The sequence below is a fragment of the Sitophilus oryzae genome, unplaced genomic scaffold (assembly GCF_002938485.1).
Source record: "Sitophilus oryzae breed Bouriz unplaced genomic scaffold, Soryzae_2.0 scaffold_172_pilon_pilon, whole genome shotgun sequence".
Lineage (NCBI taxonomy): Eukaryota > Metazoa > Arthropoda > Insecta > Coleoptera > Curculionidae > Sitophilus > Sitophilus oryzae.
The window spans coordinates 5,880,977-5,906,420 of NW_022146424.1; the positions used below are offsets into that span (position 1 = coordinate 5,880,977).

A 25,444-nucleotide genomic window follows, 5' to 3' on the forward strand; every position below is an offset into this window, starting at 1 on the left:
TGGAGGGCATCGAACTTTAAAAAAATAAGCTCATTTTTTATAATATATTAAGAACCGTTATTCAAATTTTATCTGGGTGTCTATGACACACGGTCTTGAATGACGGCCACGAGACACACATGCGAGACGGTCTTGACGCGCGAGTTAGAGAGAGGAAAAGTGATAGCGGCAGTGTTGTCATAGCTACCCCATTCGGGTTAGGTCTATCCATAGACTTAAAATAAAATATAGACTACACTATTTACATCTAAACGCGGTCACGCAATCATTTTTGTACACATGTTTACTTCTGGGTACACTCGACCGCAGCCGACCAAACCTTCCTCGTCCAGCCTATGTTGTCACGTCTTTAATATTATCAATATGTTTTTACTTATTATATACATGTATTGAGATATTAATACTGCATTTTAATAAAGTAGGTTTTAATATTCCATAGATGTATTAAATTGGCCTTATACTACTTAATTATAAGTCGAATACTATGTAAAAAGGATAAGTCCTTTACAACATGGCAACACCGATTAGAGGCGAGGTCGGCTATTCATTCTTCTATTATCTTGTAGTATGCGTCGCACGTGTGTAGTAAAACATTGTTGCCGCTACTTCTCTCTGGCTGTATTATCGTATTTTCTTAGTTTATAGTCCTTAAATGTTTATTTTATTTACTTTTTGTATTCAAGAACTATAAAATATGGTTCGCCAGTGCCAAATTCGCAAGAAATTTGACTTAATAATCCATTTAAGTCTCGAAACGACTTTCGACCGGTAGGCAACTCTCAATTTACCAGTTGGGAGTCAGTGGCGTTGTTGTAGAAAGGCGCTTATTTAGATGATATTTTAGTAAAATGTAAAACCTGAATTTTTTCTATTACATAATCATTTATATAAAGGTTTTTGTAACAAAATCATAATTATAACCCTGTATCCTACATAACAAATAAATTATATTAGGCATCAATCGGTTAAAAAATTAATAATGCTTTTATTAAAATTATATTCCGGTTTATTCTAAAACTATCTTCAGAATCTAAAATAACATACAAGAATTTTAAAATGATATTACATTATGAAACAATATTTAATATACCGGGTGCGTCTCAAAAAAAAAACAGATTTGTATGTTAGTATATGACATAAATTAGGATGGATTGACGTATTCAATTGTTTTTGGTCTCTTCCTGTTTCGCCGGAAATGACTACAACTTTTGATTTTTAAATGACACCCTCGGTATATTGCTACTTTATTCGATAGAAAATGACACTCTAAATATAATGACATATCACATGTCAACTTTTGACATATGATATGTCATTCTATTCCTAAATCTTAATAAAATATAAAAAGTTTAAATACGATATATTTTTAATTGAATTATAGCTTCATTAAAATAAAAAAAAACCGGCTATGGTACGGAGAGTTCAGGTGTACTGAGGAACGAAAGACAGTGTTGCGTTTCTCGTCAGAGTCGTCAGGGAACGACTGTTACGACGGAGACAACCTATCTATCGCTCGTGTCGCACTCGTTAGAGCCTAAAACAATAACACGACAATAACAAGACATTGTCTGATCGCATTTTCCTGCTATTTATGAATGAAATGGTCAGTCTATATTTTATTTTAAGTCTATGGATCTACCCCTTTGTAAAACAATGTAACCCCGTTATCTCGTGATAATCTACCCCTATGAAAAGTAACCTTGTGGCAACACTGGGTAACGATCTGTGCCTCATTTGCCAGCTCAGAATTACACAATTTAGAGTTAATAACTCGGATTTTCATTGGAGGACACAGTCATATTTATTTTAAACCAATAATCAACGAGAATATTCGTACAATTTAATAAAATTACTGTAAATCATTATAAATAATGAATTGTTTGTAATTGAGCTGTAATGTCTGTATCATTAATCCGGTAAATGTTGGAGATAAACAATTGTGATTGATTAAAATTTTATTTTAAGATGAAATTTTAATTAACAACATTCTGAGAATTCGAATAATGCTCACAAAAAAGCTCCATATTAGGGGGGAGGTGACTCCATCTTGTGGAGTTCCTTGCGTTGTTTTAACAATGATGACTATGTCCTCTGCATACCCTATGCAGTGTATGAAATGAATAATGACAAGACAAGTGACATCTGTAAAAAAGACAGCGATTTAGAGCTTAATTTAGAGTGACAATTTTGATTATGCAAAAGAAATACATATTCTATGAGTTTACTGGTTGCCTAGAATTGTAGAATGTTTAGGAGGGGAGTTAATCACCGCGACTTATTAGATCTATTGTGTGTTCCCCTTTCTTGAGTTATACCGAGTTATAACTCATCATACAGTCTCAGGGCTTTAACAAAAGCCAGTATCTGAGACGGCTCCACAGAGGTCAGCTCTCCATCCTCGACATCAGACGTACCAAGGTTCATGGCACGAATGGTCATCGTCTCGGTTCAGTGATAAGGTGTTCTCGTGATTCCCCATTTTCCCCACAAAATCTGCATTCGCCGTTGTTTCTCATCTTCAGCCTACTGAGGTGTTCGTTGAGGATACAGTGTCCTGTTAGAAACCCCGTGACAATCCGAAGATTGTTTTTACTTAAATCAAGGAAAACCTTTGATTTTTCTCGGTCGTAAGTTCTGAGGAACTTTTTCGGGTGTCTTAGACCGTTGGAGGACACCCATTCCAAGTTACGGATTCTTCAGTTCCGCTTTCAGTTGGTTCCCGTTTGGAAAACAGAACGGTTCTGGTGCAGTTAGTGGAGTGTTCGCTCCTTTCCTAGCTAGATCATTTGCTTTTTCATTGCCTTCTATCCCTTGGTGAGCAGGCACCCAGAGTAGGAGGACTTTATTTTCTTTGCCTAATTTGTTGAGCTTCTCTAGGGATTCTTTGACCAACTTCGAATTGATGGTTAGTGAGTTGATCGCTTTAAGTGCTGCTTGACTATCAGATAGGATGACAATTTCCTGTTTTCGATAGTTCCTATCTAAGATAAATTGTACGCATCTTTGGATAGCGTTAATGTCTGCCTGAAGGATACTGGGGTAGGTGCCCATTGGTTCGGAGTAATTAGTTTTCGGCCCAAATACTCCTATCCCTGTCCCTGCTTTGGTTTTGGAAGCATCACTATACCACGTGATGGTATGGTCTTTTATATGCTGAGTTTCTTTCTTCCCAATCCTTTTTATTACTCAATACTACAGTGAGGTGTTTCTCAAAGTTTCTTGGTATGTCATCCACTGGGAGTTGGAGAAGTGGAATTTTCTTTTTGAGGGTGTTCCAAGCTCCTGACCTGAAAATTCTCCCAGTACTGTTTCCGTCAATGACCATTCTAATCATTGTCGTATTGGCATAACTACCGACGACAATATGCAGTGGTGTTAGGTCTAGAATGACCTCCATTGCTGCTGTTGGACATGTTCTCATGGCACCTGTGATGCATATACATGCCAGTCTCTGTACTTTGCATAGGTTTTGTCTTGCTGTACGTTGCTCTTGTTTTGTATACCAAGCAACTGCTCCATAAGTAATCATGAGTCTTACTATCATGGTATACATCCAGCGCAAAATGTTATATCCCGCCAGTCTTCTGCATATCATGAGATCCTTTTTGGCTTTGCTGGTAATGTTCTTAATATGCCTGTTCCAGAGAAGTTTACTATCCAGGCTTATTCCCAGATATTTCACTTCCTGTGATGGCAGTATTTCCTTTCCATCTAGATGGATTCTTTTCAAGTTTTTCAAACTTCGCTTTCTGGTGAATGGCACTGCTGCGGTTTTATCTGAGTTAATACTCAGCCCGACAGTCCTGCACCATCTCTCAGCGATGCGGAGTCCCCTTTGGATAATATCACACAGGTTGCCTTCATGTTTCCGCCGTGCAATGATGACTATGTCCTCTGCATACCCTATGCAGTGTATTCCCGCTAGAGTTAATTCTTCCAGTAATTCATCCACTACCAAGCTCCACAGTAGGGGGGAGGTCAGTCCACCTTGTGGAGTTCCTTGCGTTGTTTTAACAACTACAGTTTTGGTACCTATCTCAGCCTCTGCTGTTCGTGTTGAGAGCATTTCCCAAAACCAGTGAATTATCGTACTGTTCATCCCTCTTGTTTCAAGAGATCGCTTGACCACCATGTGATGTATATTGTCAAACGCCCCTGCAATGTCCAAGAAGGCACAAAGTGCTATTTCTTTGCTATCCAGGCTTGCCTGTATTAGCTCAGTTATTAACTGGTACAGAGCAGTTTCTGTGGATCTGCCCGCTCTATATGCATGCTGACTATCGTGCAGTGGTTTAACCTATAGATGATTTACTCTAATATGGTTGTCCACTACTTTCTCCATCGTTTTTAATACTGGTTGCCTAAGGGTTAACATTAATTTAAAAATAAATCCCCAACATGAACAAAACATTTAAACAAAAATAGACTACAGAATCCTCATTTTAATAGCTGTTAATAAGAAGTTTCACTTCAAATATGCGCACCTAGTGCACACACAATTTTTTCTTTCATAAAATAGTCCTTTTAGTATTTACTTTATTTTTTGTCTCTTGTAAAAAATGCCACATCACATACCTAGTTACTACAGAAAAAGTATCATTTTTTAGATATTTGATCTTCTTTGACATTGGTTACGCCCAATATGTTCCACACTTCGGTATACACCTAGTGCTAGACTCTAGCCAAAACGTATGGGAAGACATGCCCGAAGATTCTAGGCCCTTCATAAAGAAATATCTCGAAAGCCAAGACAGGCCTATGGTAAAAATGACTCCTAATCAAACTGTCAGGGTTGAGTATAACGGTAAACACTGAACAAATATATTTTTTACAATTTTTAACTTGAACATTTAACGAAATATTAGGTAAATGGTGGCCTTGCAGCATAAAAGCAATCGACTGCTCGTTGGTTCATGTGTTCTTCGATGCCTTGAACAGATGGGAATGGATATACAGAGGGTCGACTAGACTGAGTCCAATGTTTAGAGAGGAACAAGCCGCTGTGAATAGGCATACTGGAATGAGACCGCAAAGGAAAGCAGGCATTGGCATAGTAAGAATCTGCCATTTCTACACTTTTCTTTATATAAGTTATTTTATTATGCGGAATCTTATTTTTTGGAAAATCTCGGAAGATCAACAAAATTAATAATTTTGAAAGCTCCTCTATATTATATATTTTAGATTAACGTCATATTTTTGCTGTTGTTAAAGTGTCACATTTTCCAATACCTATTGAGGTGAGTTTATATGCAAACGTAATGCGTCATACGTCGTTCCGTCACTTCAATCATATTTAAGTAAGGGCTGTCATTTTTCAAATAAACCAATAAAATTGCATAAAATCAACAATACACGACGCACACACGTTTAGGTTGACAAAAATCCAGATTAATTTTTTTCGTATGTTTATACACATTGTTTTTCTTATTACATTTGTAGGGCTAATTTTAAATATTATAAATTTTTCCATTCAACTAGAGTAGTGCAAGCGTTACCGAAAATTGATGCAGTTCGCATCTTTCGTAGAGCGCAAAAGAGTGTCATTTACACCTAGCACAGCGATTTGAATTTATTTCTTCTGTCAATAATATATGAAAAAAAGCTTGTAATGAATTTAGAAATTCATAATTTACAATATTTGTCTTCTTAAAACTAAAAAAAAACTGATATTGCAGGACTGGTATAGAAATCAGTACAACTCCCTGCAAATAAAGGGCTATTTTAAAAAAGGGCAGATTTGGCAAAGCCTGATTTTTTTATATCTGTATCAACATACATTAGTGATTTTAATTTATTAAATTAAAAGCGGAGCTCCGTGGAATTATAACCCATTATGAAAACAAAATTATAAAAAAAATGAACCCAACATAGTGTGTTTAAAATATATCTTGTCTACATACAAAACAGTTCAAATTCATTATATTGATGTTATTTAATTGTACTACATGTCTGTAGCTATATTGTGCATAATGATAATTCTCAAATAGCTGTGTGCTGGGTGTAAATGACACTCTTTTGCGCTCCATGTTTGTGCAAGGCTAACGCTCTTCCCAGAAAATGCGGACTTCATCAACTTTCGGTAGCGCTTGCACCGTTAAAGTTGCTTGGAAAAAATTACAATATTTAAAATTAGGTCCACAGATCTTATAAGAACAACAGTGAGTGGATGAATATACGAAAAAAAATATTTGTAATTTCGGTTTTTGTCAAGCGAAACATAGCTTGACGTGCGACGGATGCATGTAAACACACTGGCACAAATTACCTATAACAGATGCGAAAGAAAGCGACTGCATCGGAAACCGCTCGGCAAACCCGACACGCCTATTGAGTAGTGTAAATACACCAGTCGTTTAGTCCGGAAACCTAAGCTGTGTCGTATTCGCTTGCTGGAATGACATAGTGCGTTTTTATATGTTTCTTTTTAAATACGCGTGTAGGATTTTTGTTGAAGTTTTGAACTGTTATTTCTAAGTTTTGGTAATTTGTATATCTTATTTAAAATGGGATGCAAATGTGTTTATTTATAAGGAAAAAAAAGATATTTATAGTATAAAAAATTAATTTATTTAACAAAATTTAATTAAAAATGTGACAAAATAGTTACCTTTCTGTTGGTTCTATCGGACTTTTTTCGACTATATAAATCTTTATTTGTAAACTTTAATACATCAAATATTTTCAATCTAATAAATCATTTAATGATGTAAATAAGAGGAAATTTCTCACATGGGTGGTCAAATTTTATAGTTTTCATTATATCAAACAGCCTCTGAGAAATGTTTTCAACTCAAAATGCCTTTAATTATGTTTGACTACATCATTAAAAAGGGTCTTCAAATACATCAATGTGATATTTGTCTAAAATTTGCAAAAGAATCCGAATCTCTGGATAACTCGAAATTATTTACCCATTTAAAAGCCTTTGATCATGAAAGTGGAAAAATTTGTTCATTTTATTTACAGGCTGGAAAAATTATTTATATTAAATTTTGATGAGTTTTGCACTGAAGAAAACATTCAGAGGCTGTTTGATATAATGAAAACTATAGAATTTGACCACCCATGTGAGAAATTTCCTCTTATTTACATCATTAAATTATTTATTAGATTTAAAATATTTTATGCATTAAAGTTTACAAAAAATAAAGATTTATAGAGTCTAAAAAAGTCCGATAGAACCAATTTTGTTAAATAAATAAATTTTTTATACTATAAATATCTTTTTTTTTTCCTAATCTCCTACGAGCTGATATAATATGACGAGCAATCTATTAAATTACTGTGAGATTATACAGAAAAGTCCACAGACTTCGAGATATAGGAAAATCAAGTCCATTTAGCGTGTGTCCAAATTTTGACAAATTTTCAAAAACGACAGTTTTGTTTAGACTGAGGTTTAATTTCACCTGACTTCTCGGTGAATGATTTCTTTTTATGGGGGTACATAAAATCTAAAATTTACGGCCATGAAGAAATTCAAAACTTGGAGCAGTTAAGGCAGAAAATATTTAATGCCTTTGACACTGTCACCCCTGATATGTTATCCAATGTGAGGAGGGGATTTTATGATCGTTTGGGTTATTGTTTAATGCAAGAGGGAGGCACTTTTGAACAATTTTTGTAATTTTTTAAATTTCATTATCCTGTTTTTTTACCGTTTACCCATTACCTACCTTGACGAACATGGGAAAACGAAGGTCCTTTTCAGAACCACAAATATTTTGATTGAGAAAATTGGTAACTTTTTTTTGGATTAAAAAACAAGAGTTGTTAATATAATACCAATTTAAAAGTGTTTTAGTAGTTTTAATTTAATACACACTATGATATAAAATTTATTATTATTATAATGTACATTATTAATACTATTGTTCATTCGAAATGGCATTAAGGCCCAATTGCAACAATGATTTAAATTTTTCTTAAAGATAAGTAGAGCTTAGAATGAGCTGTATTTATATTTACTTTAATATTCACCTTAAATGCACTTAAAGGTGACTGATACAATTTTTGAATTTGAATTGTTTTTAATGATACTAACAATTTTAGTGCAATTTTTAATAAAATTTATTTAATATTAATAGAAATCCAAGAGATTTGAAACCTCTTTTAGCGATTTATAACATTCTCAAATGAATTACAGGTGCCCTTATTTTCTATGAAAAATCACACAGCTTTTTTCATAGTCGCTGCAGTTGCTATAGCTATAAAAAACTAAGTTTTTAAGGTGTGAAAATTGCGACACACGCTAAATGGACTTGATTTTTCGTATGTCTCGAAGTCTGTGGACCTTTTTGTATGCCTCGATAACATATTGGTGCAGATTATTTTCACCCAAACTATACATTGATGCGGATTGTCTATGAACTCTTTCTGAAGGTCACAGAAACCTGAACGCGTAATTCGGTGTTCTTTCGCATCTGTTATAGGTAATTTGTGACACTGGTCTATGTATTTCTCTGTCAAAGACAGTGTTGCCAAATTGAGCAAGAAATATTCCTCAAGTGTATTTAAAACAGTATATAAAATTGAAAAGATAATATTTTGTATGTATGCAATCTTTCTAGAATGAGTCCGCTTCTGTGGTACAGTATACAAGAAATAACGACTTTGTACAACCACCAGCAGAATCCAAAGAGGAAGAAGCTCCCAAAAGCGTGGCTAGAGCGGTCGCTAGAAAAAGCACGACAAGACCAAATACATCCAATCAACCTGCTCCAATTCATCCCTTTTTGCCCCCAATTAACAACACCCCAGCCAATATTACAGGACCAACTAGTAAAATCATGGTAAAATTCGTTTAAACCCGGCAATTACACGGTAACTTTTATTCTCCTTCTGTTATAGTACTTTACTCCAAGAGATCAGCAAGTTATCAAGAGAGAATATAGACAACACGAATGCGGACCTCAATGTAAAATCTACCTTACTCACAATTTCGTCAAACTTAAGGGTCATAATCCGCTGTCCAAGCCTTTGTTGTGCGGCTGGGCTAGAATGACGTTGAAGGATAGGGGTAGGAAGGTTATTATATATAAGGCCCCTTGTGGAAGAATGATCAGAGATATTAGTGAGGTAAATGTAATAGGTTATGTGTATATTTTGCCAAAGCCAAAAAAAGACAATTAATTGTCTGTTTTTTTTTTTTAAATTAAAACTAGATAGATATTTCTGACATTTGGATTTTGTCTGTCGAAATTATGTTTCTCCTGCTAGAAAAGTATATTTGAGTGGGATTTAGATTATACTGAACTCCATTCCAAGAAGTGTGTGTATGTATATTTTGTCAACATAAAAAACTATGACAGTGACAGTTGTCTGTCTTTATAATTTAAGATAGATTGTTTTCTTGTCATAGTTTTGAAGTTGCCTGTCGAAATTATATGATGATTCTCTGGATAGACCTTTGAATAAAAAGATTAAGGAAGGGGCATACCAAAAATCTTAGATCGACTACGACGGAACTCTAAAATGGCCGACTTAAATTCCGGTTTATCAGTGCCGTTCTAATTTTATTCAAAACGTGTAAAAATATGATGTGGGGTAGACTCAATAATTTGTTGTTTTATTTTACGTTGTCAATAAATGTTGGTAGTTATTAAAATTGTTATAAAAATATAGAATCAGATAAAATAGATAAGTTATAATAATTATTTATTAACACAAACATGGATACGCTACTGAAGCAGGTAAGTCAAATTGACGTATCTAAATTCTTTGACCTCTAATGTTTGACAAGTAATAAATAAAAACAAAAATGCAAGAAAAATATATAATTAGTTAATTTTAAGCGAATTTCATAAATGATCCGTTTACTACACGTATGTATATTCTATAGTCACTTACTAGCGAAAAGTTATTCCATTATTTCCCTCGATTTTTGACCGTGATCTACTGCACGCTACACAACCAACTATTTTACAGTCTTTTTCGATAAATCGCAATAGTGTCACTGTTAATTTAAGCTCTGTCACAAAAAAAATCCTTCTAAATTTACTATTTCTAAGCAACTATCAGTAATAGAATAAATAGTAAATAACATAAAATAAGCTCAGTAAAGACTGACAAATCCACAAAATTTCAAATCAAATTCAACTGTCAAGTATTCCCACCCTAAAGTCCTCTTTCTCTCGACCATGCATGAATACATGGATAGTATTATCACAGATTAGGTATCCTATAGGTATACAGATAAAAATCTTGTCCCTAATTCGTGGTACGAAAATTGTTTTTTATGACGATGTGCAAACGACTCAAATTTCCTGTGCGCAAAAATAAACTCGCGTAAAATAACAATAAACAGCGTAATAGAGAGATATCGTTAAACCGAATAACGTGCATGGACGTTAATAAGGCCAAGTGTTATTTCTTTACGTGAGGTGGTATTAACTATCTTCATTTATATATAGTTATCGGATCGGAAAGAATTCTGATCGCGTCGCGTCCGCTATTTAAACTTAACCTAACTATGAATTTAAAACTTTGAAATTGTTTTGTTTACTAGGTATTTTAAAACTAAAGGGCTAAAGTGCTTATTTCCAGTGCTTTATTGTTCAACGTCTGCCAGTGGGTTTAGGGCAACAAGTAACAAATTCTCTTAGAAGGGCTAAATCGTCATCTGCTGTAAACCTAAGACTCTTTATAGGTTCTTTAGTATTGGAAGAGGTGGAATCCATATTTTGGGCCATATTTATTTAATTAAAACTAATCCCAGCTACTTAAATATTAAATTACCTAATAAAACTAAAGCAATAATTCAAAACAATTCAAACATAACCTAAAATAAAAGATCTCGCCGGCCGGCTCCGGTTGTCAAAATGTCAAATACCCGCACATGCCCATTTAAGCAATTTTTAAACGTTATCAGATGTTATTTAGAAAGAGCGCTTGATGTAATTAATCCGCAAATTACGTCAGGCGGTACGCATAAATACTGGATGACGCTATTCGGCTTTCCGATATCTCTCTAATAACTGTGCCGGTCAGGCGCTGTGCACAATTTTAGAGGCAATAAGTGGGCGTACTATGTGCGCAAACTAGTAACCTAACTAGTGCCCGATTCCGAAAATTGGAACCACGAAAAATAATAAAGAAAAAACAAAGATTATAATCTGTGGTATTATACTCCTTCCTTAATATTTTTTATTCAAAGCGCTAGCTCAACCTCAATAAGTTTTCTTAGTATAAAAAAATTGTTCAATAAAATTCTATACATGTTTACTTACTGTCACCTCTGTATAGCTAGGTATTGTGCTATATTTTGATATTTTGTTATTTGTTTGGTTGTTATTTGTTTGGTTGTTATTTGTTTATTGTTATTTGTTTTCAGATCCACTATTATTTGAGGATAACTGAGAGTGAAATGACAGTTGATTTGTTTGATTTCAATCACATGGTTCGATGTTTGGCCGAGTTCAGTGTCGAATGTGCTCCAGATCCAAAAGATTTATCTAAAGGTCAGTATTCATCGTCATTTACACATTTTACAGAAGCTTTATTCTTCATAATAAGACTAAAATACAACTTTTCGGTTTTACAAAAAAATATTAATAGGTTGGTAAAAAATGTTTTTAAAATTAAAATATTTGTTTTTATATAGGTCTAGAGCAAGTTCCTATTCCGGTTATAAACGGTATGAATAACGACATGCTCGATTTCTGTAACTATTCAATCAAAAGAGTTCCTATGGAAGGCGTCCACATGAACCTTGATTCAGACTTCTTATGTGGTTGCGATTGCGATGACGATTGCGTGGTAAGTCAGAGTAAATATGAAACAGTTGCACACATGTCATTCATGTTTGACAGTGACAGTTGTAATGACATCTGTCAATGAAATATTTAGGCTGTATTCCGTTGCAAAACCAGGCGAACCAGACCGGTAAACTACGGTAAAGAGCGGTTCCTGAAAAACATCGGTTTGATACGGAACGGTTTGGTAAAATACTGGAAACGTCAAATGTTGACGTTGTCTAAATTTCAATACCTCTATCATAACATTTATCTTTTATGCATTTTTAATGTACCTATTCTCTGCTTTTACGTTTGCTTCTTCTTTTTAATGCAGTTTAATATTGAAAAGTACTTTATTAATAAACTGTTAAACTCGTTGAGATTGATAGAAGTGAAGATTTGCAGGTCCAATATTAAAACAGATCAAAAATAAACAAATCTAATCAATATTTATATTTTTATAGCTTACAAAACATTCACGATTACTTGTCTTGTTTTTCATGTTTTCTTTAAATATTCCTGACTTTAAAAAACAATGGCTACATGATAAGTTTAAATGGTCCTAAACAGTCATTCTATTTAGTTAATGAAATTTATTTACCTTTTCTGCCTACCTCCATTGTTTTAGGATGTAAATACAAAATATTATTACAAATTTTACAAATTAAATGAGAATTTCACTCCAACTTCCAATATTTGCTTGATTTCTGTCACATAAATGACATTGATTGACAAACGAAACCAGACAAAAAGCCTTCTCGCGCTGATTAGTTTGGTGACAGTTATAACCGAATTTTGTCAGGAACCGTGTTACGTAATAAGAAAACTTTCAGGAAACCGATAAAAACGGAACATAACCAAGGTAAGCAACGGAATACACCCTTAATATATTTGTAAAAGTCTGTTCAATAAGTCAGGCAAGATTGCGGCAGAGGACATTAAAAAAGTGAGAGAAAATACTATTTATCCATGAATTAAAATAACAGATACAATATGTCACTGTCGTGTATTCTCTCTATGTAGAAAGAATACTTGACAGTGACAGTTCTTGTCTGTCATTTAAATTTACAGGCTTGTTGGACAGACTTTATGTTTACATTGATTACGTGTTTGCAACTTTGTTCGGTTTTTTAGTATATTATTTAAGCATTTTAATATATTTTCATTTTTTCAAAGGATAAACTGAAGTGTTCATGTTGGAAACTAACCCTGGAAGGTCTTAAATATTTGGGAAAAGATGTGGATCCTATTTCCGTCGGTTATATATACAGGAGATTGCAAGAACAAGTCATAACCGGAATATACGAGTGTAATTCAAAGTAAAAAGAAATACGAACTAATATATATTAACAAGATTTACATATATTTGTATTATTACAGGTGTAAATGCACTCAGACATGTCTGAACAGGGTAGCGCAGAATCCGTTGTCTTTAAAACTTCAAGTTTTCAAAACGCCAAACAAAGGATGGGGCATAAGGTGTTTGAATGACATTCCGCAGGGATCATTCATATGCATCTACGCTGGTACATTGCTGACTGAACATATGGCCAATGAGGTATTTTTAGTTTAATCAAAGAATATCTTGGTTTAATCTTTGTTTATATATTCTTAAAGTTGCTCAACCGACTAGACAAAATGTGCTGCCAACTGGAGGACAAATCGTGAACCTTTCGGGGCGGAGTCAAAAATATCGATTATTTTCGTTATTTTCCTTTAACTTTAATAGTGATCAGCTGATTAAGAATTATATTAAAAATATGCATTCAGAAAGAAAAAATATCTCGAAAATTATATAAACAAACATTTTTTTTTCTTATCAGTGAGAAACATCGGCTTCGTCGGCCTTGCGGAATTTGTCGGGTATTTACAATGGTCGAATTGTATAATTACCAGCTTTTATAGCATATCTAAAGATAAAAAGTATCTGGTCGATTAGTAACCAATTGGCACAGTCCGAAAATTATCGATTTTATTTTCTCTGTTTTTATTGGTCGCTTCAAAATTCAGAGTAACAAAAAATATTTTTCTGTAGTAAAAGACCGTGAAATACGCCCCGCCATCTGGTGCTTTACATCCATAAACGTCTTAGGTTGAGCTACTTAAATTCATATACAAGGGTTTAATTTAGATTGAAATGATTAAAGCGATTATTTTATTATGAAATTTAGATACAATTGGGATAGAATAAATAATCAATTCAATAAAAAATAAAAATTTAGATAGTTTAATCATTTAGGATGGAATGCAATATGGGGATGAGTATTTTGCTGAGTTGGATTATATTGAAACTGTCGAGAAATACAAAGAAGATTACGAAGAGGACGTTGTAGAAGATGAAGATTTTGAAAAAGAAAAAGCGTCAAATGCCGCTGAAGAGAAAGAATTGAAAATACAAAAAGCAAATCAAGCTAGAAAAAGGTATAAAGAGGCGTTTTTTAAAATTAATTATATTGTTTTGTTTGTCAAGTTCTATGAAACCATAAAATCGCTTACAGTTACATTCCTTAACTCTAATTACAAATAGGGAGTTTTTGGTTTTTTTCTATAATTCTTCTCATAATGTATCACACAATCTGCCCAGCTAATGAACTGTCATTATAACAGGGAGATAGCTGGTATTTTTTAGTTGTGTGTGTGTGATCCCGGTACCCTTATATGGGAACACTGTATATTTTCTTGCTGGATAGACTATATTTACATAGTTTTGACTGAAGAGGCTTTAACGTGTGTGTTTTATTTTTATAGAAACACTTACATGGAAGACAATGATTTTACACCAAGTATTTCTGTACAAAAAGCTACTGGGGCTGATGATGGAATAAGGTAACGTTTTTAACAATATTTAAAATTATAAAAAATATAGTGTTTTTATCTCTATATATTAGGTCTAGACTTAGGCGCAGAAAAGATGATGAAGAAAAAAAAGAGGACCCTGTTAAGGTGAAGCAAGAACTACATGAAAGAGATATTAAGAGCGTAGTTGACAGTGTTGCTAAGGATATCGATACTGTTACAATTAGCGATGAAGAAGACGGTAAAAACGATTTTATAATATATACCAATCGTAACAGCGTAGCCTGGATTTTAACGTGGAAGACAGTGACGTAGACAGCTTTTTCATTAAGCTAAAAATCTGACTTAAACCATTTATATAAAGACTTAATTAAATCTTTTTAATGACTTAAGTCTTTTCTAAAAAGAGTTAAATCTTTTTCTATTTCGGAATAAAGATTTAAATCACAAGTTATTTTAAAAAATACTTAAATTCTAAGTTAAGTTAAGTCGGCTTTCGAAAAATGACTTAAGTTATTAAAATGATTTAAATCAAAAAAAGACTGAAGTTTTCTGTGAGCTTGCAGCTCTGAGAGTCGTATACAGTGTCCTCTGTATATTACAATGCCCTTTTCTACGAATTTTTTGGTGGTCACTGTATATTTTGTTTTATGTTTTCTCTTTTTTTTCAACAGAGGATCGAGAGGTGCTTAGTTTTAATCCAAAAGCGAACACTGACATTGATGACAGAACGTCCGGGTATGGGTCTGTTCGCGAGATATTCGGTCCAGACGAAAAAGATAATATTTATATTATGGATGCGAAAAATGCTGGTAATATCGGCAGGTTCTTAAATGTAAGTAGTATAAAGTCGGTCCAAGGAAGCTGGGAAGATTTTGACAGACGACATCCCAAAAATTGTCAGAAAATATAATTTTCGGTGCATTAAGATGACAGACACAACTGTCATTGTCACGTGTCACGTATCTTCTCGTTGGACAGACATCTGCCATTTTAATTCAAAAATATAATTTATTTTCTGTCACTTTAAATGTTGTCTGACAAAATCAAATTATCTCACTTGACAAGCAATATTTAAATATTTTTCTATTCTTGTTTTAACCCTAATACTAACATTAGTCCTAATCTCAAGAATATATGAATCACCATTAACGAACTCTAGCGTTCATGCTTCAATACATCAATTTTAACTTGGATACTTTATATTTTTGGGGATAATGCAAAATACAAAATTTGCCCATGCTTAAAAATAGTGGTTTTAAAGAATTTTCGAAATAATATTTGACATATGTTACATCTGACGGTTCATAAATGTTAATAAATTAAATATTTTTTGGTCTAGAAATAATTAATGCTTATTGACAAACATGTGGATGTTATCTTTGTGAAAATTAATCTCTCTAGTTTTCCAAATTCTAAAAACAGTTGTGTTAGGTTAACTAAAAAAATATGTTTCAAATGAGCACAGGCATATACTAAAATATACTTAAGACAAGTTGGAGAAGTATGAACGGTATTTCCTTAAGTTCTCAATGTTAATATCTTAGGATTGAGGTTAAGGGTAGATTATGACTCAATGACTAAAGAATAAAGGACATGTAACGCCCATATACGGGCTGCAGCAGAATTTGTGACCTTAGACGCAATTCTTTTGATGGCAAACAATGAGTCATCTGGTCACCAGCGACAATTTTAGCGATTTTTAATAGTTTGTGTGTAGTGAACTTTGTATAAACTTTATTACAATGGTGATTAGTTGTTCAGCTTTCAAGTGTAAAAGCAGCAGCGATAAGAAAGAGCCAGGAGTTACGTTTCATAGGTAAATAAACAGTCGGCTCCACCTTTTTAGCGTTTTCTTATTGAATTCGATAATTATTTTTCTGATATTATATGTACCTGATGTGTGCTATACGTCGATACTAGTTTTGTACCTTTTGTTAACATGTTAATACTGTTACGGATTCCGTGGGTCCACTATTTTAAACTCACGATAAAATACTTAACGAATTTATTTTCTCACTTTATACACAATTACTAACTTATAACACACAACAAACTAACTATTTATAAGATTCCTTCACCAAATTGTCCGATTTTCAATTTCCACACGGTATATTCAAATTTCAAAAACTGTCTCAGTTGTCGATGGCTCCGGCTTATATACTCTATTGACTGCTTCTCGAAATTTCCCCAATTCTCGGAAAGCGTACTTCTTCATACCAGACAATTCCATTGTCTGATTCCCTTACTTCTCGACTTGACTAAAAGATGGCGCCTGAAAAAGTCTTTTTAATTTCTGGCGGATACGTTGCGGTTGTGCAGGCAACCAGTAATACATTTTTAATTTCTGGCGGATACGCCATTTTTCTTGACATTGCCCCCTTCTCAAATTTGATCGTCCCGATCAAGGTTTCCTGTCTGATATCTCTTCAATCGATCCAGATGAACTACTTTCATCTTACTTCTAGGGCTGCGTTGAATCCGGTACACAACATCATTTATCCTCTTGATGACTGTATAAGGACCTTCCCATGCTGGAGTTAACTTTGGGGACCTCCCTTTCTTGCGCTGTGGGTTATATAACCATACCATATCGTCCTGTTGAAATCCCGTAGAATTGGCTCTGAGGTCGTAACGAGCTTTCATCCGGTCACTGGCTAGCGTAATCTTACTTCTTACGGCCTTATGAATTTCCATTAACCTTTCCTTCAGTTCATCCGCGTAGTCCTCTACATTTGTGGTGCCGTCGTCTGGTGATCCGAACACCAAGTCACAAGGCAACCGTAATTCTCGACCAAATAAAATCTTCGATGGTGAAAGTCCGGTGGTGTTGTGAACTGCACTTCTATACGCCATTAGGAACAGCGGTATGTGTTGATCCCAATCTCTTTGATGTTCGGCCACCATTTTCGAGAGGTGTTCTTCAATGGTCTTATTGAATCTTTCGACCATCCCATCAGACTGCGGATGTAAAGCTGTTGTCCTAGTCTTGTGAATACCAAGCAGATCACACATCTTCTGGAACAGTCTTGACTCGAAGTTCCTTCCTTGGTCAGTGTGAAGCTCTAAGGGAATTCCAAATCTACTGAAGACATTATTGACCAATACTTCAGCTACAGTCGATGCTTCTTGGTTTGGAATGGCAAAAACTTCTGGCCATTTACTGAAATAATCCATCGCTACTAAAACGTACTTGTTGCCCTTGTGCGTTTCAGGGAATGGGCCTGCAATGTCAACAGCGATTCTTTCGAATGGCAGTCCAACGTTATATTGTTTCATTTTTCCCCTAGAGCGAGTGCTTGGTCCTTGGCTGGCTGCACAAGTTTTACATTGTCGACACCATTTCTTGACATCTTCGCAATAATCCACCCAGTAAAAACGATCTCTCAGCTTGCTCAAGGTCTTGTTTACCCCAAGATGGGCTCCAGTTTTACCACCGTGAATTTCTTCCAATACCTGGGTAACTTTCTTCCTTGGTACCAGTAACTGAGTTGTTACTGTCCTGCCATCCGCACTTTCCCACATGCGCTTTAACAATCCATTCTCAATAACCAGTGAATTCCACTGAGCCCAGAGAGCTTTGAAAACTAGCCCTCTGTCCGCAATATCCTGCCACGGTGGTCTCTCGCCGTTACCTTCCTTGAGCCCTAGTATTGCTCCGATGTCTGGATCTTCCATTTGGTCTTTCCTCAACTGTGCCGTCGTCCACTGTTCATCAGCTCCAAGCTTAAAACTCCTTATCATGACAGTGCCTTCACGTTGTTCCGTTTTACAGCAGTGCTTACAATCGGTTTGACAGGGTCTTCTGGATAAACCGTCTGCGTTACCATGCATCTTCCCAGCACGATGTTGGATGGTAAAGTGATACTGCTGGAGCTTCTCGAGCCATCGTGCTATTTGGCCTTCAGGTTGTTTCATCTCCATAAGCCATTTGAGAGCCGCATGATCTGTCCTAATTAAAATTCTTGGCCGTACAGATATTTATGAAAATGATCAACTGCCTTCACAATTGCTAGCAGCTCCTTCCGGGTAACGCAGTAATTCCTTTCTGGTTTGGATAGAACTCGACTGTAATATTCTATCACTCGTTCTTCGCCATCTTGCACTTGTGATAGCACTGCACCTATGCCGATATTGCTGGCGTCGGTATCCAGGATATACCTCCCTTGTTGTTGCGGGTAGGCTAGAATAGGACTTGAACATAAAGCCGCCTTAAGTCTTCCAAAGGCTACATCACAATCGGTGTTCCATTCGTAGCCGACTTCATCACCTGTAAGTCTATGTAAGGGTGCAGCTATATTGGCAAATCCCTTGACAAATCTTCTGTAATAGGTGCATAAACCCAGAAAACTTCTAAGTTCATGTTTGTCGCGAGTTTAGGCCAATCCTTGATTGCAGCGATTTTCTTCTGGTCGGTGTAAATTCCGTCTGCTGAGACTACATGACCCAAGAATTCCACTTGTCGCTGGAATAAACTACACTTCTTCGGGTTCAAGTACAGGTGAGCATTCCGTATGCGGCCGAAGACATCTTCTAAATTTCGCAAATGCTCTTCAAAAGTTCTTCCCATAACCAATACATCGTCGAGGTAAACCAAGCACGTTTTCCAAGTTAATCCTCTTAACACCACCTCCATGAGACGTTCGAAAGTGGCTGGAGCATTGCATAATCCAAACGGCATGACCTTGAATTGGTATAGTCCGTTTCCTGTAGAAAGAGCCGTCTTTTCTTTGTCTTCCTCGTCCAGACCAACTTGCCAGTATCCACTCTTTAAATCGAGAGTGGAGAACCAGCACGAACCTGCGAGAGTTGTTAATGTGTCATCTATACGTGGCAGTGGGTAGCTATCTTTCTTAGTGACGTCATTGAGCTTCCTATAATCCACGCAGAATCGTGTACTACCATCTTTCTTCGTCACCAAAACAACAAGAGATGACCATGGACTCGATGATTCTTCGATAACTCCATCTTCTAGCATCTTATCTACCATTGTCTCCATTTCTTGTTGTTTGGAAAGGGGCACCCTTCTAGGACGTTGTCGAATCGGCTGAGCATGACCTGTATTAATCCGGTGCTTCACAAAATCCGTTCTTCCACTGTTGTTCTTCTCAAAAATACTACCATGCTTTAGCAGGAACTGCTTGGCCTTCTGTTTCTCCTCAGGTGTTAGGTGATCCCATGGCTGTTCTAGATGTTTTAGTGTTTCTTGGGATGCCTTTTGTGTAACAGCTGACGACACTTCATCACATCGGGTGACACTTCTTACAGGTTCGCAGATGGCTATCTTGTCACCTTTTTGGATCTTGACACAATTCGGGAAAACATTCGCAATTCTGATCGGTATATTCTTGTCGGTGTTCACCAATGATTTTCCTACTAAGTACCTATCTTGTTTCTTGTCGCTACTTTGTACCAGTCCAACACAGCACCCAGCGATTTTCTCCACTTTACCGAATACGATCTTCTCGGTATTACCAGGTATCACCACAGTTTCCGCTGATCTTACATCCATTCTTCCTGGTCCCTCGTCTGGAGATAACATAAACTCTTCATTTCCGATATTCAGGATATTTCTCTGGTGATCGAACGAAAATCCATGTTGACGAATCACATCCATGCCCAAGATGAAGTCATCTTCAATATCTGCCACTAAAACGCTATGCTGGAACTTCAAATTTCCTAACTTCAGTTCGACGATAGCCTCTCCCCGTACAACGGCCATTTCCCCCGTAACTGTACGTAAACACACTCTTCTTCTCAGAGGCATCAGCTTCAATCCTTGCACTGAGTTAGCCCGCACCAACGATACCATAGCGCCAGTGTCCACTGTCATTCGGATTCCCTTTCCATTGACTTTCCCGTCGATCACCAAACTGTCAGCGGTTCTTCCTAGACTTCTAATGGAAAAAATCCTGGGGGCTCTGTTCTCCCCAGTCAATACTCGCCCCTTAGTATTGACTGATTTTAGTTTTCCTGGTGCCTACGTTCTCTGGATGGTGAACGGGATCGCATTTGAACGCGGCAATCTGTTTGATGTGGCCATTCCTGCCACATCTAAAGCACCTTATGTCGTGTGATCTTCTATAGCTCTCTGTCTGGGTGTTGTTGCTACTCTTGTTCACTAGTAACTCACATAGTTTACTAAACATCTCCTCCAAACATATGTGAGAACTTCCGGGCTGTTCCTCGACCGTTACCGATCTTATCTTCGGTCTAGGGATGGCGCTAAAAGCAGCTTCAATTTCTAGCGCCCTGACCAGTGTTTCGCTGCTGGTATAAAATCGGGATATTTGCAGCGCCCTCTGTAATTCGTTGTCCCTCGGTCCGCTGATAAAGCACTGAGCAGCGAGTTCCTCCCTAAATCCTTCCGGTGCTACAGGATACGCTAGGTGTACCAGCCGACGTAAGTCTGCTTCAAATTCCTGCAGACTCTCTCCGGACCTCTGCAGGCGTGTCTTGATCTGGGCCTGGTAAAGTTGGCGTCGATGTTGGTCGCCATATCTTCTGTCCAGTGCAGTGACCAAAGTTTGGTATTCCTGCTGTTGGGCTGCAGGAATAGTTTGCAACAGTTCCAGGGCAGGGCCACGCAGCGCGATGACAAGTGCCGCTGCTTTCTCCCGGTCAGTCCATCCGTTGGCAGCGGCGGCTGCTTCAAACTGACGGTGGTACATTGTCCATGTCGTTTGTCCATCGTAGGTCGGGGCCTTAGGTTCGCTGTTCCTTGAACGCCAGGTGTCTTTACTTGTACCTTGGTCTTCTGTAGGTCCATCTCCAATCTTTCTATCTTCTGCTGAAGGCGCTCCTCCAGATCTTCTACAGCTTCTTGGAAGTGGTTCTGTTGTTCCTGGCAACGTACTTCCAACATTGATTGTTGCTTTTTTTCCATTTTTTCGAAACTTTTCTTGATACGGTCCTGCTCTTCAAGCTTTTCTTCTTGTCGACGCACTTCAAAACCTTGTAAAATTTTCTCGATCCGGTCCTGTTCCTCTTGTCTTTCTTTTTGATGACGCGCCTCTAAGCCTTCCAGAATTTTCTCAAGCCGGTCCTGTTCTTCTTGTTTTTCTTTCTGGCGACGCACTTCTAGATTTTCTACAATTTTCTCCAACCGTTCTTGTCTGATTTCTTGATTCTCCATAAGCATTTTCTGTAGTTGGTCTTGTTCTTCTTGACGTCGTAGTTTTTCCTCTTCTTTTTCTCTTTCCAATCGGGCTCGTTCTTCTTCTCGTTCTTTACGGAGTCTTTCTTGATCTTCTGCTTTTTCTTTTCGCAGCCTCTCTTGTTCTTCTGCCTTTTCTCTTCTCATATTCTCCATAAAATCGCCCAATAATTTGCTTACTTCCTCCATTTTCTTCGCTTGCTGTCTCGTACCAACCATAAAAAACCAAACCAAATTCGGTGTAAAAATCGTCCAATCCACTTAATTTCTTCTTAAAATCCTCTTGAATCGCACTTCCGACACCAATTGTTACGGATTCCGTGGGTCCACTATTTTAAACTCACGATAAAATACTTAACGAATTTATTTTCTCACTTTATACACAATTACTAACTTATAACACACAACAAACTAACTATTTATAAGATTCCTTCACCAAATTGTCCGATTTTCAATTTCCACGCGGTATATTCAAATTTCAAAAACTGTCTCAGTTGTCGATGGCTCCGGCTTATATACTCTATTGACTGCTTCTCGAAATTTCCCCAATTCTCGGAAAGCGTACTTCTTCACACCAGACAATTCCATTGTCTGATTCCCTTACTTCTCGACTTGACTAAAAGATGGCGCCTGAAAAAGTCTTTTTAATTTCTGGCGGATACGTTGCGGTTGTGCAGGCAACCAGTAATACATTTTTAATTTCTGGCGGATACGCCATTTTTCTTGACAATACGTTTTTTTCCTTAATTAATTGATACCACCGTATACACCATAGGCGTCCTCAAAACATTATAATATAAATATCTCTTCAAACAGCTAGGTTAAGAAAAATATGTGCCACGGCACAGTTTGTTGTCCTTGGATTCTTTAGTCATTGTTATGACTAATACGAGTATTCGAATTAAAAACCAACCATTAAAACTTATTTTACAATTTTCAGCATTCCTGTTCTCCCAACGTCTTCGTTCAGAACGTGTTCGTTGACACTCATGACGTACGGTTTCCATGGGTGGCATTTTTCTCGTCGCAGTTCATCAGAGCAGGTACCGAACTCACCTGGAACTACAATTACGACATAGGAAGCGTTCCAGGCAGGATACTTTATTGCAATTGTGCGTCGTTAGAATGTAAGGGCAGATTATTATAAAAAAATAAACGTCAAATGTATTTATTTATGTATTAATCACTTTCTATTTAAGTCGGGATGACACGGTCAAAGTGTACTTTGTGTACTTGGATCAAGTACATTTGGATGGTGCCATATAAATGTACTTATAAAAATGCTGCGCGCGTCTCGAGTTGGAAGGCTTTTTAACATCACAGTAAGTACGCTGGGGTGGAACTTTATAATTAAATAGCGATCGGTAGCGATGAAGAATACTGACCTTAGCCGTAGAAACTAAACGGCAAGCGACAGTATTCTTCATCGCTATTTATTTATAGAGGTGAGACGGGCGCGACATATAAATAGGTATATTTATATGGCATTTGGTTGACTTGGTCCAAGTACACTATGACCGTGTCAACCAGGCTTTTCCCTAAGATATAGTGTAATGGAAAATAAAATGTTGTGAAGAGTAACAAGCGAATTATTCTTTTAAAAGTATAGTCTGTTCAGCGATAGGTTAGGTAAATAATAAGAGTTAAATTTTACATCCTATAATTTATTGGATGTCGTCTGACTAAATAATCCCTGGATCACTAGACAGACTACACTATATGCGCTTTGTGTTTATTGCTTGTTGCAGTCAAAGTATATGAGACAGTGAGATGTGTTCACTACTAAAAGGTTGAAATTCTCACTAGCTTCTACGTCCCACTAGTCAACTTGCATACGCAACAATGTTGCCATTTGTTGTCTCTTAATTTAGCAGTTCTGCACGCGCAAACGATAATAGGTCGGGTATTTCGCGTGCAATCTGCACAAAAAAAACTTGCCCCAGACACTAACCAACGCAATCAAAACATGATTGCTATTTTAAAAATAAAAACAGCTGTAAAAAAAGAAAGTTCTATATTTTTGTGGAACAAGAACCTGGGACCTCTCGATCCCGAAGGAACGGCCTCGCCAACGGATCCACAGCTGCTTTTGCGAAGTTGGCTATAGCTAGGCGTTACTTTCCGCCGTTCTTAAAACCATTCATAAAATAAGGCGACAGCAAACGGCAACATTGTTGGGTATGCGAGAGACTAGTGGGATGTAGAAGCTATTGACATTCTCTAGGCTGAATACAAGTGTATTCTGTTGTAGAATAAATACATTTTTATTCAAATCAAATGGGCATTACAGTAAAAACCGTCGCGTCGGTCATTTCGAAGGTCACCGTAATGCCGTTTTTTTCAATCGCATGGTAGTTTTTTTTGAGGTAAATGATTTATGCCAATATAGTTATTTATTACACCAACAGAACACTGCAGGGCATATACCGAGCTGGCAACTGTTACTTTTGGGTCGGCATTTACATGTGTGGAAGTAAATCGCATAGGGATCTTATTAAGTCGGAGTGAGAGAAATGCGATGAAATGACCGACGCGACGGTGTGCTGTTGCGGCGTTGCCGATACGCCTTTCCCTATCAAGTAAAGTAAAATCATGATCGCAAACTGCTTATTTTTAAGACTTTTTTTTCAAGAGATAACTAGATAAAATCATTAGACATGTTTCTGAGCATCTGAAATGGAATTATAAGGATATCGTTAGGGTGTCATTTTTTTTATAACGAAAATTTCACACCTCTACTTTTCAACCAATAACATGCTTTAATGTTGACTAGTTACCATGGCAACTGAAAAAATTTCCGGAAATTTTTTCGAGGCGCCACGAAACTTTAGTGGAAATTTTTTGACAGTTGAAAAGGTAAACATAAGATCTACAATCATAATGTGAATGAACTACAATGTCTATATATTGAAATATTACCCATTTGAGTTTTAGCATTTGATGTAACTAAGGTTGGTAATATTTTTTATTTAAGGAAATATGTTAGATATACCTACATATAAATTTCTTCGAAATTGCCATGTTCTAAAAAATATAGTTCTGCCGCCTTTATTTAACTAAAGCTGGTATTTTTCTATTTAACGAAATATGATGGATATACACTTGATTTTGATTTTCGGGTGTTATCTGGTTTTATATTTTCAATTTCTTCTTTAATGACTTGTTGGTTTACTTTTCCAAATCGCGACATTTCGCTATACACTTCTTACTCTACGTACAGACGTTTTAAAACTAGTAATAGCTTAATGACAGAATCGCAAACAAAATGACAAAACACATAATATGTCAAAAACATCAATACCTTGGCCAACTTAACAAATTGAAATTATTTTAAAATGTCATGTTGGATTAATATTTTTTTCAAATTTAGGTGTGAAATTTTCTTACCGAATACCACGCAAGCTTAAATTATTCCTGGAAATTTTCTTTCGGGCACGAATATTTTAGGAAAATTATCCCTCGTCTTCGACTCGGGATAATTTTCAAAATATTCGTGCCCTCAAAAAAATTTCCGAAAATAATTTAAGCTCTTGTGATATTATAAGTGAGAAAACTTCAGTAATCGCGATAATTTAAAAACTCAACTTTTTAAGACATAACAGGCCATAACTCAAGAACCGCTTTAGATATTGATTTAAATATTTTTGATTGAAACTTTTTTTTATTTTCAAGATCGGATATTTTACAATATGTTTACATAAGAAAAATTCGATAAGGTTGTTTTTTCAATTCAAAAATTGTAAACAATCCATCT

At 36.1% G+C, this 25,444-nt stretch overlaps 1 protein-coding gene across 1 annotated transcript in view; it reads left to right on the forward strand.

Moving 5' to 3' along the window:
• The window catches only part of LOC115881509 (histone-lysine N-methyltransferase eggless), a 31,118-nt gene extending 7,850 nt beyond the window's left edge, over positions 1-23,268 (forward strand). The window contains exons 10-22 of the mRNA XM_030899022.1: positions 4,608-4,804; positions 4,866-5,053; positions 8,574-8,795; positions 8,854-9,081; positions 11,336-11,462; positions 11,606-11,760; positions 12,915-13,057; positions 13,119-13,296; positions 13,978-14,159; positions 14,487-14,564; positions 14,627-14,775; positions 15,209-15,369; positions 22,631-23,268. Coding sequence (XP_030754882.1) covers positions 4,608-4,804; positions 4,866-5,053; positions 8,574-8,795; positions 8,854-9,081; positions 11,336-11,462; positions 11,606-11,760; positions 12,915-13,057; positions 13,119-13,296; positions 13,978-14,159; positions 14,487-14,564; positions 14,627-14,775; positions 15,209-15,369; positions 22,631-22,837 — 2,215 coding nt within the window. The 3' untranslated portion in view covers positions 22,838-23,268. The remainder of the gene's footprint in view (positions 1-4,607; positions 4,805-4,865; positions 5,054-8,573; positions 8,796-8,853; positions 9,082-11,335; positions 11,463-11,605; positions 11,761-12,914; positions 13,058-13,118; positions 13,297-13,977; positions 14,160-14,486; positions 14,565-14,626; positions 14,776-15,208; positions 15,370-22,630) is intronic.
• Positions 23,269-25,444: the final 2,176 nt, after the last annotated feature.